The sequence below is a fragment of the Miscanthus floridulus genome, chromosome 9 (genome assembly GCF_019320115.1).
Source record: "Miscanthus floridulus cultivar M001 chromosome 9, ASM1932011v1, whole genome shotgun sequence".
NCBI lineage: Eukaryota > Viridiplantae > Streptophyta > Magnoliopsida > Poales > Poaceae > Miscanthus > Miscanthus floridulus.
The window spans coordinates 121107112-121123652 of NC_089588.1; the positions used below are offsets into that span (position 1 = coordinate 121107112).

At 47.7% G+C, this 16541-nt stretch overlaps 1 protein-coding gene across 1 annotated transcript in view; it reads right to left on the reverse strand.

The window, feature by feature from the left end:
- Positions 1-16541, reverse strand: part of LOC136480763 (ABC transporter G family member 1-like) — a 94884-nt gene that overhangs the window by 7772 nt on the left and 70571 nt on the right. The window contains exons 3-5 of the mRNA XM_066478221.1: positions 6977-7056; positions 4691-5155; positions 4500-4586 (exon numbers count right to left, since the gene is read on the reverse strand). Of these exons, the coding sequence (XP_066334318.1) occupies positions 4500-4586; positions 4691-5155; positions 6977-7056 (632 nt within the window). The remainder of the gene's footprint in view (positions 1-4499; positions 4587-4690; positions 5156-6976; positions 7057-16541) is intronic.

The window sequence follows — 16541 nt, forward strand, 5'->3', positions numbered from 1 at the left end:
GTTAGCAGCAGTGGTTCATGCTTTGAAGATATGGATGCATTATCTCATTGGACATAAGAGTGACATCTATACTGATCACAAAAGTCTGAAGTACATTTTCACTCAGACAGATCTGAATATGAGACAGCGTCGATGGTTAGAGTTGATCAAAGATTATGATTTGGAGGTACACAATCATCCTAGGAAGGCGAACGTTGTTGCCGATGCTCTTAGTAGGAAGAGTTATGTCAATGAGGTGCAAGTGACATCGATGTCAAGTGAGTTGTGTGCTGAGTTTGAGCGACTAAATTTAGGCTTTGTCACTAATGCAGTGGAGTTGGTGTTGGAGCCTAAATTAGAGCAAGAAATACGAAAGGGTCAGTTACAGGATGCGAAGTTGAAAGAGATATCGAAAAACATAGTGATTGGTAAGGCACTAGGATTCCGTATGGATGACAATGGGACTCTATGGTTTGGGAAAAGACTATGTGTGCATGAGGATAAGGTTATACGTGAGGCAATCCTTCGTGAGGCACATGAGTCTGCTTATTCTATTCACCCTGGAAGTACCAAGATGTATTTGGATCTAAAAGAGAAGTATTGGTGGTACGGACTGAAGAGACATGTTGCTGAATATGTTGCTTTGTGTGATACCTGTTAGAGAGTCAAGGCTGAACATCAAAGACCTGCAGGATTGCTACAACCAATGAAGATACCTGAGTGGAAGTGGGAAGAAGTTGGTATGGATTTTATAGTTGGGTTACCACATACTCAGAGAGGTTATGATTCAATCTGAGTAATAGTGGACCAGTTAACTAAAGTTGCTCACTTTATACCGGTCAAGACTACTTATAATGGACCGAGGTTAGCTCAATTATATATGGAGAGAATAGTATGTCTACATGGAGTGCCCAAGAAAATTGTGTCCGATCGAGGTACCCAATTTATATCTCATTTTTGGCAGCAAGTACATAGTTCGTTGGGAACCAAGTTGAACTTTAGTACAGCATATCATCCTTAGACAGATGGGCAAACTGAGAGAATTAATCAGATATTAGAGGATATGTTGAGAGCTTGTGCGTTGTAGTATGGTACAAGTTGGGACAAGAGTTTGCCTTATAAAGAGTTCTCGTATAGCAACAGTTATCAGAAAAGTCTCAATATGGCACCTTTCGAAGCTTTGTGTGGACGAAAGTGTAGGACCCCATTGTTTTGGAACCAAACAGGGGAAACTCAGGTGTTCGGACCAGATGTCTTGAGAGACGCAGAAGAGCAAGTAAGGTTGATCAGGGATAACTTGAGGGTGGCCCAGTCTCGACAAAAGAGCTATGCCGATACTAGAAGAAGAGAATTGGTTTTCAAAGAAGGTGATTATGTGTACTTGAAGGTGTCGCCTATGAGAAGTGTGAGAAGGTTTAACATGAAAGGGAAGTTAGCGCCAAGGTATATTGGACCTTTCAAGATTTTAGAGACATGGAGAGGTAGCTTATCAGTTGGAATTGCCCGAGAGTTTGGCAGGTGTACATGATGTGTTCCATGTGTCTCAATTGAAGAAGTGTCTACGTGTACCCGAGGAGCAGATACCATCAGAAGAGCTTACAGTTAAGGAGGATCTCACATATGAGGAGTTTTCGGTAAGGATTTTAGAGACGGCAGAAAGAGTTACAAGGAGCCGAGTTATAAAGATGTGCAAGGTTCAGTGAAATCGGTATACAGTAGATCAGGCTACTTGGGAAAGAGAAGATGATCTGAGGAAAACATACCCACAGTTATTTGAGTAAGCATCATCCAAATCTCGAGGACGAGATTCATCTTAAGGGGGGTAGAATTGTAACACCCTAAATTTTACAACAATTGAAATTAGAGAAAAAATGATTTACTAAGCATTTTTGTGAGCATTTAAATTTAGGAAGAATAATAGAGTATGCCAAATTAAAATTTAATAAAGGTTAACAACAATGAATGTGCATTCATGCTGCCTCGGCCCATCTTTTTCACGTGCCGGCCGGCGCCTCTCTCCTCGCAGTGCTCCATTCGGCCACTCCAGAGCCGGCCCGCGCTCTTCACCGCTTGGGCCGAAGCCTGGTTCCCCCGGCCCAGTCGCGCGCCCAGATGCAAGCCACGCCCGTGCGTCTCCTCCGCAGTTGACCGGGTGGGCCCGCAAGTCAGACCCGCCCCTTTCGTCTCGCCGTAGCAGAGCCGGACTCTGTTCCACGCCGGTGCCGAAGTCCGGAGCTTCCACGATCCGAGGTGCCGTCGTGCCCAAGAAATTCCGTCCCCATAAATAGCGCCCGCACCTCTCCTCTATCCCCTATCCCAACTGGCGGCCGTTTTTCTTCGCCAAGCAGCCGCAGCCACTTCTCGCTTGAGCGCCGCCACTGACCGCCACTGCCACCGTGCACCGAGCCGTCGTCACTGCTTCGCGTTCGCGCAGTCCAGTTCGGGTGAGATCCCCATCCCTTCCTCTCTCCCCCTGTATTTTTCTTTCATCGAGTAGTGCGCTGCAAGCTGGGAATCATGAGCTCTAGCACGCCGGCCATGGCACCACCGTCGGGGCATGACCGCCGGCACTGTTCTAGTGCTCTCTCTCTCTTTCTATTTCCGCCAGATCGATTTTCAGCCGTCGGTTTCTAATCCAACGGCTCAGATCTAAAGATACCCTTTCGATGCCGATTTTGCGGTTACACCATTATAATTATTTTGGTGTTAACCCGCGGTCCTTTGCGCGTTTAACAGTTTACGTTTCTTTCTTTCGACAGCGTATTTTCGTTCGTTTGGACTGAAATACGTTTTCAATTATTTACAGTTTTGCCATTCAACTTGTTTTAGCCATAATTTCTCCGTTTTAACTCCGATTTGATCCGTTCAAGTTGCGTTAGGTTCGTAATTAAGTAATCTACACATTTATGGTACTGTAAAGTAGGTTTCCAACTTTTATAATTCGAGCTTAGATCTAATCTATTATTTGTCTATAGAAAATCTTGTATAAATCATAACTTTTCCATTTTAGATCCGATTTTTGTGATCTTCGCGTCTGTGTGTTCATAGCGAGATGTAGATTCGTTTTCCAAACTTGTCATCTTGATTCTTTGCTGTTGGCATACTGTTCTAATCTGTAGCCTTGTTTGCTTTGCATCATTGCTCCTGGATGCTTGTATGTTGTTGTGGTTATCGAGTATAGACGGTGAGTAGTTCTTGGAAGGTCAAGGGTACGACTTTGACGAGCAGGACCAGCAGGAGTACGTTGCTCAAGGCAAGTATAGCATGGGATCATCCTTGTTTCCTAATCACTTTAATTCATTAAATTCATGTTGCATGTGTCATCTTGATAGGGATTTCCTAGAATTGAACTACAACCTTGTCACCTATGGGTTATGCATTTGGGTAACTTTGCTAGCGCTCAATTAAACCATGATCATGTAACTTGACTAATGGTATATGCAATAAACATTAAAACGTGACTTTTTAGCAATATGGAAACAGGGGTCTGGAGTGTTTAGCTACTTTCTAAATACTTCAGATTCCTCTCCCTAAGGACTTATCTATAAGTGATCATCCGGGACTTACAGTACAGCTATGAGGGCTACATGGCTCTGGCTTTAGCTCAGTATGAGGACCTTTTATAGCTTGTTAGTGGTTACCTTTATGGCGCAAGAGGGGTGTGTTCCGGGTTGGATATAGTGCGGCCTCTGTCTATCAGTGCATAGGCTGCGCGTCATTGTGCCTGTCGAAAGGGGAGCTCTACATTCGTAGGCCACAGAAACCTAGCGGCCCTAACTTGGTAGACGAACCTTTGAAAGGCTTCATAGTGACCCCTGCCTGCTCACCTTGGAAGTGTTTTGGGAGTTATAAACCTGGGTATATGGGAATCACGACTCACAATGAAAGTGTACAACCTCTGCAGAGTGTAAAACTGGTATATCAGTCGTGCTCACGGTCACGAGGGGCCTAGGAACCCTTATGGAATAGATGATCACTATGTAATATCTGTTTATGCTATTCATTACTCATGTTTACATTTGATCATGTGTTTGGCAATGGGAATTGAAACAACTTGATGCTACTCGTAAGCTAAAATTGTGACAACTAAAAGCTGAACGTTGCTAAACCTATGTCTAACCTTTTGAGCCTCATGAACCCCGTATTACACTTGTTGAGTACGATATGTACTTACGCTTGTTTATTTTCATTATTTGGATAAAAATCCCGGATGGGTAACAGATGACCTAGAGAATGATGATTTCCCTGAGGACTACTAGACTTGTGGTCAACCAGTCGACGTCCCTGTGAATTGGAGCTTCCGCGATAGATCTTTTATTATTTCCGCTATACTTATGTAATAACTCTGTCTTATTCGTGATGTAATAAACATTGGTGATGATACTATTCATAATTTGTCGGCTTATGTGTGTGACTGATCTCTGGGCGCACATAAGGTTTTGCACCCCATTTTATCCTTAAAATTGGGTGTGACAACTGAATATGTAATTAATAAGTCATATAGGAGTACGTATATATACCTCATCAAAGTCTTTGTTGATTGTTCTTAGGAAGTGATCTGACGGGCTTCTCAGGTGTGGACATGGAAAACCGTTCAGAGTGAAGAACTGCATGCATGCAAGGAACGAGCTAGCACAAATCTGCAGCTGACAACTCGCTATTCAGATAGCCTGCCCTAAAGAAGCTAAGACGAAGCATGCAGGGTCGTCACCTCGTTGGCATCACAGATGGTCCCAAAGAAGATCGCCTTCCCGGCGGCGAGCAGGCAGAGGTCGTGGACGAGCTCGAAGACGTCGCCGCTGGGCTGGTGCACGGCGGCGACGACCGTCATGCCGTCGCGGGCGGCGACGCGGGCGATGTGGGTCATGACGTGGTAGGAGGCGGCGCTGTCGAGGCCGCTGGTGGGCTCGTCGAGGAAGAGCAGGCGCGGCCGCGTGAGCATCTCGATGCAGATGCTCAGCCGCTTCCGCTGCCCGCCGCTGATACCCTTGGTGATCCAGCCGCCGATGCGCGTGTCCATGGCGTCGGCGAGCCCCATCTCCCGTATCAGCCTCTCTGCGTGCGACCGCTTCTCCGGCAACGGCATCGTGTCCGGCAGCTGCAGCTGCGCCGAGTAGTACACGGCCTCGCGCACGGACAGCGTCGACATCAGCACGTTGTCTTGGGTAACGTATGCCTTTGTTGTACATATACAGTTTTATAAATTCAAAAAGTTAACTTGTAAGTAAGTCCGGATTGAATGAAATATATCTGTACTGAATATAATTGAACTGATCCAGTAGGAGTATGTGCTAATTAAGTGAATGCATGACAATACAAGGGAACAGAAAACCACCAACTTCATGAAAAAGATTGCAGAAAACTTTTTTAGAGGAAGGAAATTGTATTCATGCTTCTGTAAAAAGTTTTGAAACAACCATCTTATCTTACTATTACTAATTAGAGCCCCAATGGAGGCGCCATGTTAATTCCAACCAGACATGCAAGAAAAAAAAGATAAATCCTACAAATTCTCACAATAATCAGAAACATCTGGCCTTTAATTTAGTAGACTCGAATCATCATCATCAATAATAGCCATTGGATCTATTGTAATTAAGAATAAAAATTACCCACCACTGTCATTATGAAAAATACATAAAGTAACCCCCTAATTTTGCATCTAAATTACACACAGCTGCCATTACACAAGATAATTTAGAATAACTCCCTAAATTTATATATAAACTTTTACTAATTAGAGGCCCCAACGGAGGCACCATGTTAATTTCCACTAGACACGCTAGAAAAAAAAAGATAAATCCTAGAAATTCTCACAATAATCAAAAACATCTGGCCTTTAATTTGGCAGAATCGAATCATCATCATCGATAATAGCCATATAAAGATATGAGGTACTGGGCAAATTTTGGGGGGTTATTTGGGGGGTTATTTCAACTTAAATTTGTCCAGTACCACTACAAAATTTTATATATTTTCTCATACACATTGCAACCATTAAAATAATCATTTATTCAGCAGCATATAAAGATATGAGGTATAAAATGTCTCTTTTGTCCTCCACTTTACCTTCTTCCTCCTCTCTACCTTCTCTACACCCGCCAAAGATATGCTAGAGCAACCCCCTTTGTTTGCTCCTGGAGGTTGATGACAGAGCCATGGAGAGGATGAGCTAAGGTGCTAAAATGGTGGTATATACGATGCGTGGGTTGAAGCTTTGTTGTTGGCATGGAGACCCATGCATAGCCTAGAGGTGCCGCCGCGGGGCTTTGCCATCGAGCAAGGAAAAGGCCACCAGCGCGCAGAGCAGAGGCGTGGCGACCCACAAATGGGCTAGAGCTCAACTGTGAGTGGGATGGAGGTGTTGTAGCGAACCCTAGGCCAATAAGTGGGGTGGAGGACGCCGGCGGTTGGAGCATAGGCTTAGTAACCCGCACATAGGGTAGAGCTCAACGACGAGTAGGGTGGAGTAGCAACAGGGGGATGGATAGGTGAGTGGTGCAGATTACGCTGGCACATGGAGCACAAGCACAGTGACCCACGAATAAGAAAGAGCTCGAAGGCGAGCAGGGCAAAGCCGTGGCTGTTGGGGCTCGGTCAAAGCAAGGAGCAAAGCTCGCCAATGCGTGGCCAGCAACGTGGGAGTTAGAAGTGCGGCACGCCGCTGCTAGCGCGAAGATGAGTAGCCACGACATCCGGCCACTTGCACCATGGGGAGAGGGCGCCATTAGGAGAAAAGATAGATAGAGGAAGAAGTTAGAATGGAGGGTAAAAGGGGCATTTCAAACCTCATCTCTTGTGATGGCAGATAAATGGTTATCTTAGTGGCTGAGGTGTCCACGAACAAATATATACGTTTTCATAATGGTACTGGACAAATTTAAAAGTTGGTGGTGTATACTATATAAGAACGATGTCCTTAAGCAAAATTTGTGTTACAATTATTACAGCCTCTGCAATCATAAATGTTTATGAGAAAGAGGTGATTTTGTCTTACCGAGGTTCCATAGGCAAGCTTCTCCTGGCGGCCATTAATTAAAATCTGCCCTGTTTTATTCATGCCTGGTCCTAACCTTCCTGCAGTGAAATGGTAATAACGACAAGGGTTACACAAAGTAACGAAAATCCAAGTGTCGAGTGGCTTCCATTTTCATTCATCCGATATACTCTCATTAAAAATAATATTGGCATTGCACCATACTCCCATATTAATGAGGAAATAAAATAAATAAATAAATAATGAAAAGAGGGATAGAAAGCGGCATCCGTCTGTTTTCCCAACAAAAATACTCCCATATGCATGATTATGGGCCTGTTTGGATCCACCGACTAAACTTTAGCTGGCTAAATTTAGCTGTTATGGATCCAAATGGTCTAGCTAAAAGACTAGCAAAAGTTTATCTATTTCAACCCAGCTAAAACCAGCTATATTTTAGCTGAGTCTATTAACCGGAGGATCCAAACACCTCAGCTAAAAGTTTAGCTGATACAACTTTTAGTTGGCTAAAATTTAGCTATGAAATTTTAGGTAGCTAAACTTTAGTTGGGTGGATCCAAACAGGGCATTGGAAGGACTATTCCAATCATCAATTAAAACTGTTTGGTGGAGAATCTAGACTGGATCCCCAGAAAAGATTGTGGTTTCTGCAAACTAATTAAAAGCACACCTTGTTATGGACAGTTCATCAGGCCTAGGGCTGGATTAACGCGGCTCGGCTCGTTCTAGCTTGTTAAGATAACGAGCCAGAAGGCCAGCTCGGCTCGGCTCGTTCTGGCTCGTTAAGATAATGAGCCAGAAGGCCAGCTCGGCTCGGCTCGTTTACAAGCTCGAGCTGGCTTGTTAACCTTGCGAGCCAGTCATAAAAAATATAAAAAATATAATATATGTATTTATTTAAAGTTTGAAAACAGTAATAATATAAAATAGTCCATTGATAAGCCTTAAATTAAACAAAAATTAATATGTATTAATATATTATAGTACTACACCATACATCTATGATCCATACTCTATACCATACATAATGCATCCATAATCTGTTATTGATTATCCATACATCCATTTAAAACAAAATAGAGTCATATAATCCCAAGTTTATAGAGTCAAGGTCCAGTCATCAACCAATTGTAAAGTGTAAGACATGATGTCATACAAAATTAATAAAAGTTTAAGGTCAACAACTTTGGCTCATTAGGCTCACGAGCTGGCTCGTTAACTACACGAGCTAAACTGCAGACTCAGCTCGTTGAAAAATATAAACGAGCCGAGCCGAGCCAAGCCACTAACGAGCCAAGTCGAGCGAGCTACCGAGCTGCGAGCTTTTCGTCCGGCCCTAATCAGGACCCTATGATGAATGCGATACAGCAGGGCAAAGGCTGATCAACCAATAAGTATAAGCTGCCCGGAAGAATCAGGCCCACCATCCATGTATACATGGACCTGATAGATAAGCCTAGTGCTCGGCACTTGTATCTTACTTTTCCTACAAGTTTACTTTTATATTAGGAATATGCTCAGCATCCACTTTAGTGGCTAGGATATGCTTGAGCAAGTAGAAAAGTAGAAAAATGATCTCTGCCCCTTGCCCATAAAAGCATGGGCAGTGCTATGGTACAAACAAGTCATTCTATTTTCAATTCCAACAAGAGGCCAAGGCCAAGCTGCCCTCTGGCTTTCCTAATTCCGATCTGAATCTGAGATCTATCTCATGGTTCCAAGGGCCAACAACTGGTATCAGAGCCGGAGTTCTTGCGAGTCCGGTGAGCAGCCATGTCCACCACCAGCCAGATCGAGAGAGCGCGTGCCGCTGCCGGTGCGTTGAGGAACCCCGGCGGTGTAGCAGCTGCAGAAGCCGACGATCGCGCGACGCACCTTGCTGCCGTAGACACAGTGGCTGCAGCAGCGGTCAATGGCCAGGCAGGCGGCGGCTACGGCACAAGCCGCTACGACCGCGGCTACATTGCTGCGCGTCGAGATGGAGCGGGAGCCGGTCGGTGGGTCGCGAAGCCCAGCAAGGCATCGTCTTCAGTCGCCGTCACTAGAGCGGCGCCGTGGATGCCACGGTCGCTCACCAGTGGCACAGCCGGTGGTGCAGACCATCTACTGTGACTCTAGAGTGGGGACGCCGTGGATGATTGAAAGGTCCTTGTTTGGTTTTGGTAATTGAGTGACAACCTAGGTGGACTAATATGTGTTTAAGTGAAATACACAGGTGATTAGTCCATAGGTAATTGTGTGATGAAGGAGCTCATTGCATATGAGACATGACATGGAGTCATGTGACTAGGTGGAGAAGATCAAGACAAGACTTGGCTTGATGGACTGGTTGCAAGAGTGAAGGGCAAGTCAGAGGCTTTGAAGCGCTGGACCGCTTGGCGGGATGCTTGAGCAAAGACTTGGCGCTGATGGACCGATGCAACGGTGAAGAGCAAGTAAAGTCAAGATTGATGAACCAATACGTCGCATGATGATATGAAGTGGATCATATAATTTGTGATAGTGTTGGTGCATGTGTTGCATCAACATTGGAGGAGATGGAATGGAATGCGCAAGGCAAAGGTATAACTTGTAGGGCATTTTATTTCACCGGTCATAGGTGTGTAGAGAAGTTTATGACCGGGTTTAGGATAGATGGCCATACTATAAAGAGAGGCAAACTTGTTTGCATATCGGTCATTTAGTACCACTTGAGCAATCTAACATTACGATGTTGCTAGGATCGAGTGGCGTGGTGAAGAGAGTGAAAACCCTTTGAAAAATGTTTGTTAATATGCTAACACACATGCACAAAGGTGATACACATTGTGTTTAGCACTTGGGAGCAAGGGTTCAAAACTTCACCGGAGCATTGGTGAGTCCGGTCAGTGCACCGGACGCATCCGGTGCGAGCGCAGTGAGTGCGCGTGAGTTAGCCATTGCGTACCAATGGATAGTTTCAAATGGTCAAGACACATGTCAACGGGCAATACACCGGACGCTGTGCACCGAACGTGTCCGGTGCACCCTGCAGCACGTCCGGTGCATGCGCAGAGTGCCTAGTAAAACGGGGTAATGGCTCCATTTGGTTGAGGGGCTATATAAGCACACCATGGCCGGCCTTGGGCTCATTGCTGAGCACCCTTGCCTTGGTGGCTTGTGTAGGTGTGCTTGGGATCCCTCTAACTCACTTGTGCTTGTAAGAGTGCGAATCGATTGCGAGTGAGTGTGATTCTAGTGCGTTGTTTTGAGAGATAACATCGAGTGGCACTAGGTGTTCGTGTTGCAAGCTGATGGTGCTTATTACTCTTGGAGGTTGCCACCTCCTAGACAGCTTGGTGGCTTGTGGCTCCGTCAAAGCATGCAAGAAGATTGTGCGTGGCTCCGAAGAAGGCTTGTGAGGGGCATTGTGCTCGCCCCGTGGGGATTGCAAAGAACAACTCTAGTAAAGTGTGTCATTGAGCTACCCTCACTTTGTGGGTAGGTTCTTGCGGTGCCCAATTGTTGGGCTTGGTGAGTAGTGCCAATTAGTGCGCCGAACCACCAAGTGAACAGTCGACACAACAGGGACTAGCTTGGTTGCAACCAAGTGAACCTCGGGAGAAAAATCACCGTGTCAACCTTGTCATCATCTTCTCGGTGGTTTGCTCTTTACATACACAAGCTTGTATTTGCATTTCTTCATATACATTGTGCTTATGTAGTTGCTCTAGTAACTAGTTTAATTTTAGTAACTTGCTAGTTACCTTCTTTGCTTGTGTAGCTTAGAAGTAGCTCCCTTGTGTAACTAGTTGGCTTGTGTAACCTTGCTAGTTAAATTGCTTAGTTTGTGTAGCTAAGTAATTTGAGCTCTCTAGTTTGGTTTGTTTACCCTTGCTATTGAGCATTGCTAGTGAGCTTAGGCTTTGTGCGCTTTGCTTCACTAGTTTTTGTAGGAGCTCCCCGGTGTGCTTAAAGTACTAGTTGCTTAGGTTTGTGTGACCTTGCATCCTAGACTTGTTTAGGTGAGCTTCCTATCCCAGCACCTTAGTAGCATAATTAGTTAATTGTTTAGGTGCTTGAAGTAATAGATAGAGGGGTGTAGTCTTGGCTAGACTGATAAGTTTAATTCTGCATTTGTTTTGGTTAGCCAGTGCGATTAATTTTAGAAAGGACTATTCACCCCCCTCTAGTCCGCCATATCGAGCCTACACTGATGCTCACGAGGACCAACTACCATGACTGGAGCCTATTGATGAAGGTCAAGATGCAGGCGCGACAGATCTAGGACGCGGTCGTGTTTGGGGATTTTGAGTTCCACAATGATCGGCAGGTGCTGGAGGTGTTGTGCGCCGCCATGCCACCAGAGATCGGCGCCTCCCTCGCCAACAAGGTGATGGCAAAGGAGCCCTGGGACTCCATCGCTACTGCACACCTCAGCGATCACCTGATCCATCGAGCGATGCTGTAGCGGCTTTGACAGGAGTGGGAAGGCCTCGCCTTTAACCTTGGTGAGCAAGTCAAGGACTTTGCCTTTCGCCTTTCTTGCCTAAAGGAGTAGATGGCGTGCAACAGCGACCCCGACATCACCGATGCTCGCGCAGTGGAGAACCTCATGCGCTACATCACCAAGAAGTACTCCCAGATCATGCCAGCAATCGAGAAGCTTCTTGATTTTGAGGTGCTCTCCATCGAGGAGGTCAATGAGAGGATCAAGGCAGGGCAAGATTGTGAGGAGTCACCCCACAACGAGCCAAGCACCACCAGAGGCAAGCTGCTCAACACCGCCGAGCAGTGGCGGGCCTTAGAGAAGATGAAGAAGGATGAGGCTTCTAGATTTTGTCTGCCTAGGGAGCATCATCGGTGACCACGCGGTGTCAAGAAGAAGGAGGAGAAAGGACCTTGGGTGTGGGCTGGTGGTGATAGCGGCGCCACCACCGAGCGCAAAGCGATCCAAGATTATACCTGCCTCAACTACGGTAGGACCAGCCATTGGGCCAAGGACTGCCGCCTTCCTCCACGCTGCGGTGGGCAAGCTCACATCGCTCAAGCAGAGGAGGGGGACCATGCCCTTTTCTTGGTGCATTGGTGCGTTGAGTTGCGGCAAGAAACAGGGGAGGAGGAGAAAGATTTAAGCTTTCCCCTTCCCTCATCGGCCGGCTCCGCCCTGCTCCACCTTGATGAACCACGTGCCCACACCTTCCTCGGCATGAGCCCTGGCGACAACAAGATCGACGGCTGGTACCTCGACACCGACGCCACCCGCCACATGACTGGTCAGCGTGAGTTCTTCTCCGACCTAGACTCCGGCGTGAAAGGCTCCATCAAGTTCGGTGATGCCTCCGTCGTTGAGATCAAGGGGGTCGGCTCGGTTGTCTTCACCACCCAGACTGGCGAGCACCGGTTGCTCACCGGTGTCTACTACAGTCCCGCACCGAGGAACTCCATCATCAGCTTGGGACAGCTAGATGAGAATGGCTCACGCGTGGACATCGAGCATGGGATACTGCGCATCTAGGATCACCATCACTGACTTCTCGCCAAGGTAAACAGAGGCACAAATTTCCTTTATGTTCTCCAAGTGCAGGTAGCATAACCCATGTGCCTTGTAGCCCGCCGTGATGACGATGCTTGGCGGTGGCACGAGCGTTTTGGGCACCTCAACTTTGAGGCCCTAAAGCTGTTCGGCAACAAGGAGATGGTGCGGGGCATGCCTCGCGTCGTCCATGTGGAGTAGTACTATGACACCTGCATCCTCACTAAGCAGCGGTGGCTCCCCTTTCCCCGCCAGGTGAGCTTCCGCGCCAAGGAGAAGCTAGAGCTCATACATGGTGACCTCTGCGGCCCTGTGACATCGGCTACACCTAGAGGACGGCACTACTTCCTCCTCCTTGTCGATGACATGCCCCACTACATGTGGGTAGACCTGCTCAACACCAAGGAAGCAGCAGCAGACGCCATCAAGCGCCACCAAGCAGCTATCGAGAAGGAATACGGCCGCAAGCTCTGGGTGCTGCGCACAGACAATGGCAGCGAGTTCATGGCGTACTGCACCAATGAGGGGATTTAGCACCACTTCTCCACCCTGTACTCCCCGTAGAGGAATAGCATCATCGAGCACCGCAACCAGATGGTGGTGGCTACCGCCCGCGCCTCCTCAAGCAGAGAGGGATGCCGATGATCTACTGGGGGAGGTGATGCTGACTGCTGTGCATCTTCTCAATCACTTGCTGACCAAGGCGCTTGATGGCAAGACCCTGTATGAGGCCTGGCATGGGTGCAAGCCGGCGATCGGCTACCTACGGGTGTTCAGTTACCTGGCATTCGTCAAGGAGCTCAACCATGTTGGCAAGCTTGATGATCGGAGTTCACCAGGGGTCTTCATCGGCTATGCAGAGGGGGCTAAAGCCTACCATGTGTTCGACCTAGTGATGCAGTGTGACCGAGTGGCTCATGACATCATGTTCGATGAGGGCTACGGCTAGGCGTGGGACAAGATGGCTGATGATGGATCGACGGCGGCTCTGCGTGACTTCACCATCGAGTACACATGGGATGGAGGAGCTGGGGGAGCATAGAGTGCACCTCCGATGGCATCTCCGACCACATCACCATCCTCAACGACCACATCAACATCTCTGCCGCGCTCGCCATCACCAAATCCAGGGGGAGCTTGGAAATTGGTCGGTGGCCATCGGAAGCTCATCGGCAACCCAGCCAACCACTCTACCACCATAGTGGAACACATCGGCACTGCAGTGGACCACACTAGCAAAACTCCGACCACCAGAAACTGGTTAGCGGCTGCAAGAACTCCACCAGCAATCGATCCGACCAAACCATCTTCATCTTCGACTGCAGCATCTCCTACCTCGCCTACTGGTAGACAGTTTGAGATCGAGTTCGTGACTCCACGGGAGGACGATGAAGACCGCCTGGACACCAACTACGATGATCAGCTTCTATGGTATTGCACGATGGCAAACATCCTCGGTGACCAGTCTGCTTCAGAGCAGGCAGAGCGGCTCTTCGCCCATCTTCTTCTGACGCACGCAGGTGAGCCGACCACTTATGCTAAGGCGCAGGGTGATCTAGCATGGTGGGCGACGATGGAGCAGGAGCTCAAGTCCATTGAGTAGAATCACACCTAGGAGTTGGTGCCACTACCCGATGACCACCGCCCCATCACCCTCAAATGGGTGTTCAAGATCAAGAAGGATGAGCAGGGCACGGTGATCAAGCACAAGGTGTGGCTGGTGCCGCCTGGTTTTGTCCAGTGAGTGGGCATCGACTATGACGACGCCTTCGCCCCTATGGCACGCATGGAGTCGGTACGTGGCCTCCTTGCGCTGGCGGATCAGGAGAGGTGGAAGGTCCACCAGATGGACGTTAAGTCCGCCTTCCTCAATGGTGACCTCAAGGAGGAGGTGTATGTGCGCCAGCCACTGGGCTTCACCATCGCTGGAGAAGAAGGCATGGTGTACGACCTACACAAGGCCCTCTATGGCCTGCGGCCGGCCCCACGAGCCTAGAACGCGAAGCTTGACGCCACGCTCAAGAAGATGGGCTTCATGAGGCGGCAGTGTACGCATGGGGCAGCGGGCGTTCTGTCCTGCTTGTTAGTGTGTACGTCGATGACCTCATCATCACCGACGCTGAAGGAGACAGAGTGTAGGCATTCAAGGCACAACTGAAGAAGGAGTTCGACATGAGAGACCTCGGCCTCCTCTGCTTCTACCTCAGCGTCGAAGTGCGCCAAGACACCAGCGGCATCGCCCTCTGCCAAACCCACTACGCCAAGCACAGCCTTGAGCTCGGTGGCATGATGGGCTGCAATCCAGCCCACACCCTGATGGAGGAGTGGCTCAAGTTTAGTCGGTACAGCACGGCGGAGGAGGTCGACCCCACACACTATCGGCGGCTGATCGGGAGCTTGCATAAACCTAGTCCATACCCGGCCGGACCTCACGTTCGCCATCGGGTACGTGAGCCGGTTCATGGGGCGTCCCATGATGAAGCATCCAAAGGCCATCAAGTGCATCCTTCGCTATGTGGTGGGCACCCTTGACTACGGTCTTCACTACGGTAGGGCCCTCGACACAGTGTGCTTCATTGGCTACTGCGACAGTAACTTCGCCAGCGATGTGGACACCAGCAAGAGCACAACGGGGACCATGTTCTTCCTCGGTGGTTGCTTGGTCAGCTGGCAGTCCCTCAAGCAGAAGGTGGTGGACCTCTCGAGCTGTGAAGCAGAGTACATCGCCACCACCACTGCATCAACTCAGGCACTATGGTTATCAAGGATGCTGGCAGAGCTCCTTGGTAGGAATGTGGATGTGGTTGAGCTGAAGGTGGACAGCAAGTCTGCTCTAGCTCTGGCCAAGAATCCTATCTTCTATGAAAGAAGCAAGCACATTTGCATCAAGTACCACTTCATCAGGGATTGCTTGGGAGCATCAACGCTAGCCACATTGCCACCACTGATCAGCTGGCTGATATCCTCACCAAGTCGCTGGGAAAGTCCAAGTTTCAAGAGATGAGGGAGAGGATTGGGCTACAGTAGATCACTTCCAGTGCTCGGCACAAGGCTTAGGGGGAGAATGATAGATAAGCCTAGTGCTCGGCACTTGTATTTTACTTTTTCTACAAGTTTACTTTTGCATTAGGAATATGCTCAGCATCCACTTTAGTGGCTAGGATATGCTTGAGCAAGTAGAAAAGGAGAAGATGCTCTCTGTCCCTTGCCCATAAAAGCAGGGGCAGTGCTATTGTACAAACAAGCCATTGCATTTCCAATTCCAACAAGCGGCCAAGGCCAAGCTGCCCTCTGACTTTTCCAGATCCGATCAGAATCTGAGATCCATCTCGTGGTTCGAGGGCCAACAGGACCATCTTTCTTGAGGAAATAACTCATCCTGACATTAACATGAAAGCTATCTTGCCATGATTTTTCAGTTCTGTACTTGCATGACCGTTTGAGCACTTATACCCTTGCTTCCCTAATAAACCATGTTGAAATCATATAGAAGCGATAAGTGATATTGTTGGGTGCCAGCTAGCATGACACAGGAAGAAGGAAATTTGTGTAAATAATTGTGCTGCTATCAAGTAGGAAACTATGATTTTCATATGCCACACATTCAGATAAGGACTTTGCATAGCTAGCACAATAAACATGCACGTGGACTTTTATTATTAGACTCGCAAATCAAACTCCTCATGACCGCAATCAGTAGGTACAATATTAGTTGTTAGTTGTTACCCTACAGTAGTGCTTATACATGTACATACAAGGTGTTTGGTTTCAGGAATAGCTAGCCTTTTAGAGAAGTGAAAACTTGGTTCCAGCCTCTACAGCTGCACACAACCATAAGACTACAATCACAAAGAAGAATGATCAAAATTTATTGGGTCCCAGCTAACATGACAGATAGATTTATTTATTTTTTGCCTCAAATGGCAGATAGAAAATTGTGCTGGTATCAAGTAGAAAACTGTGATTTTCATATGCCTCACATCCAGATAACGACTTTGCATAACTGGCACAAGGATATGTGAACAACCACAAATAAACATGAACGTGGACTTTTATTAGACACACAAATCA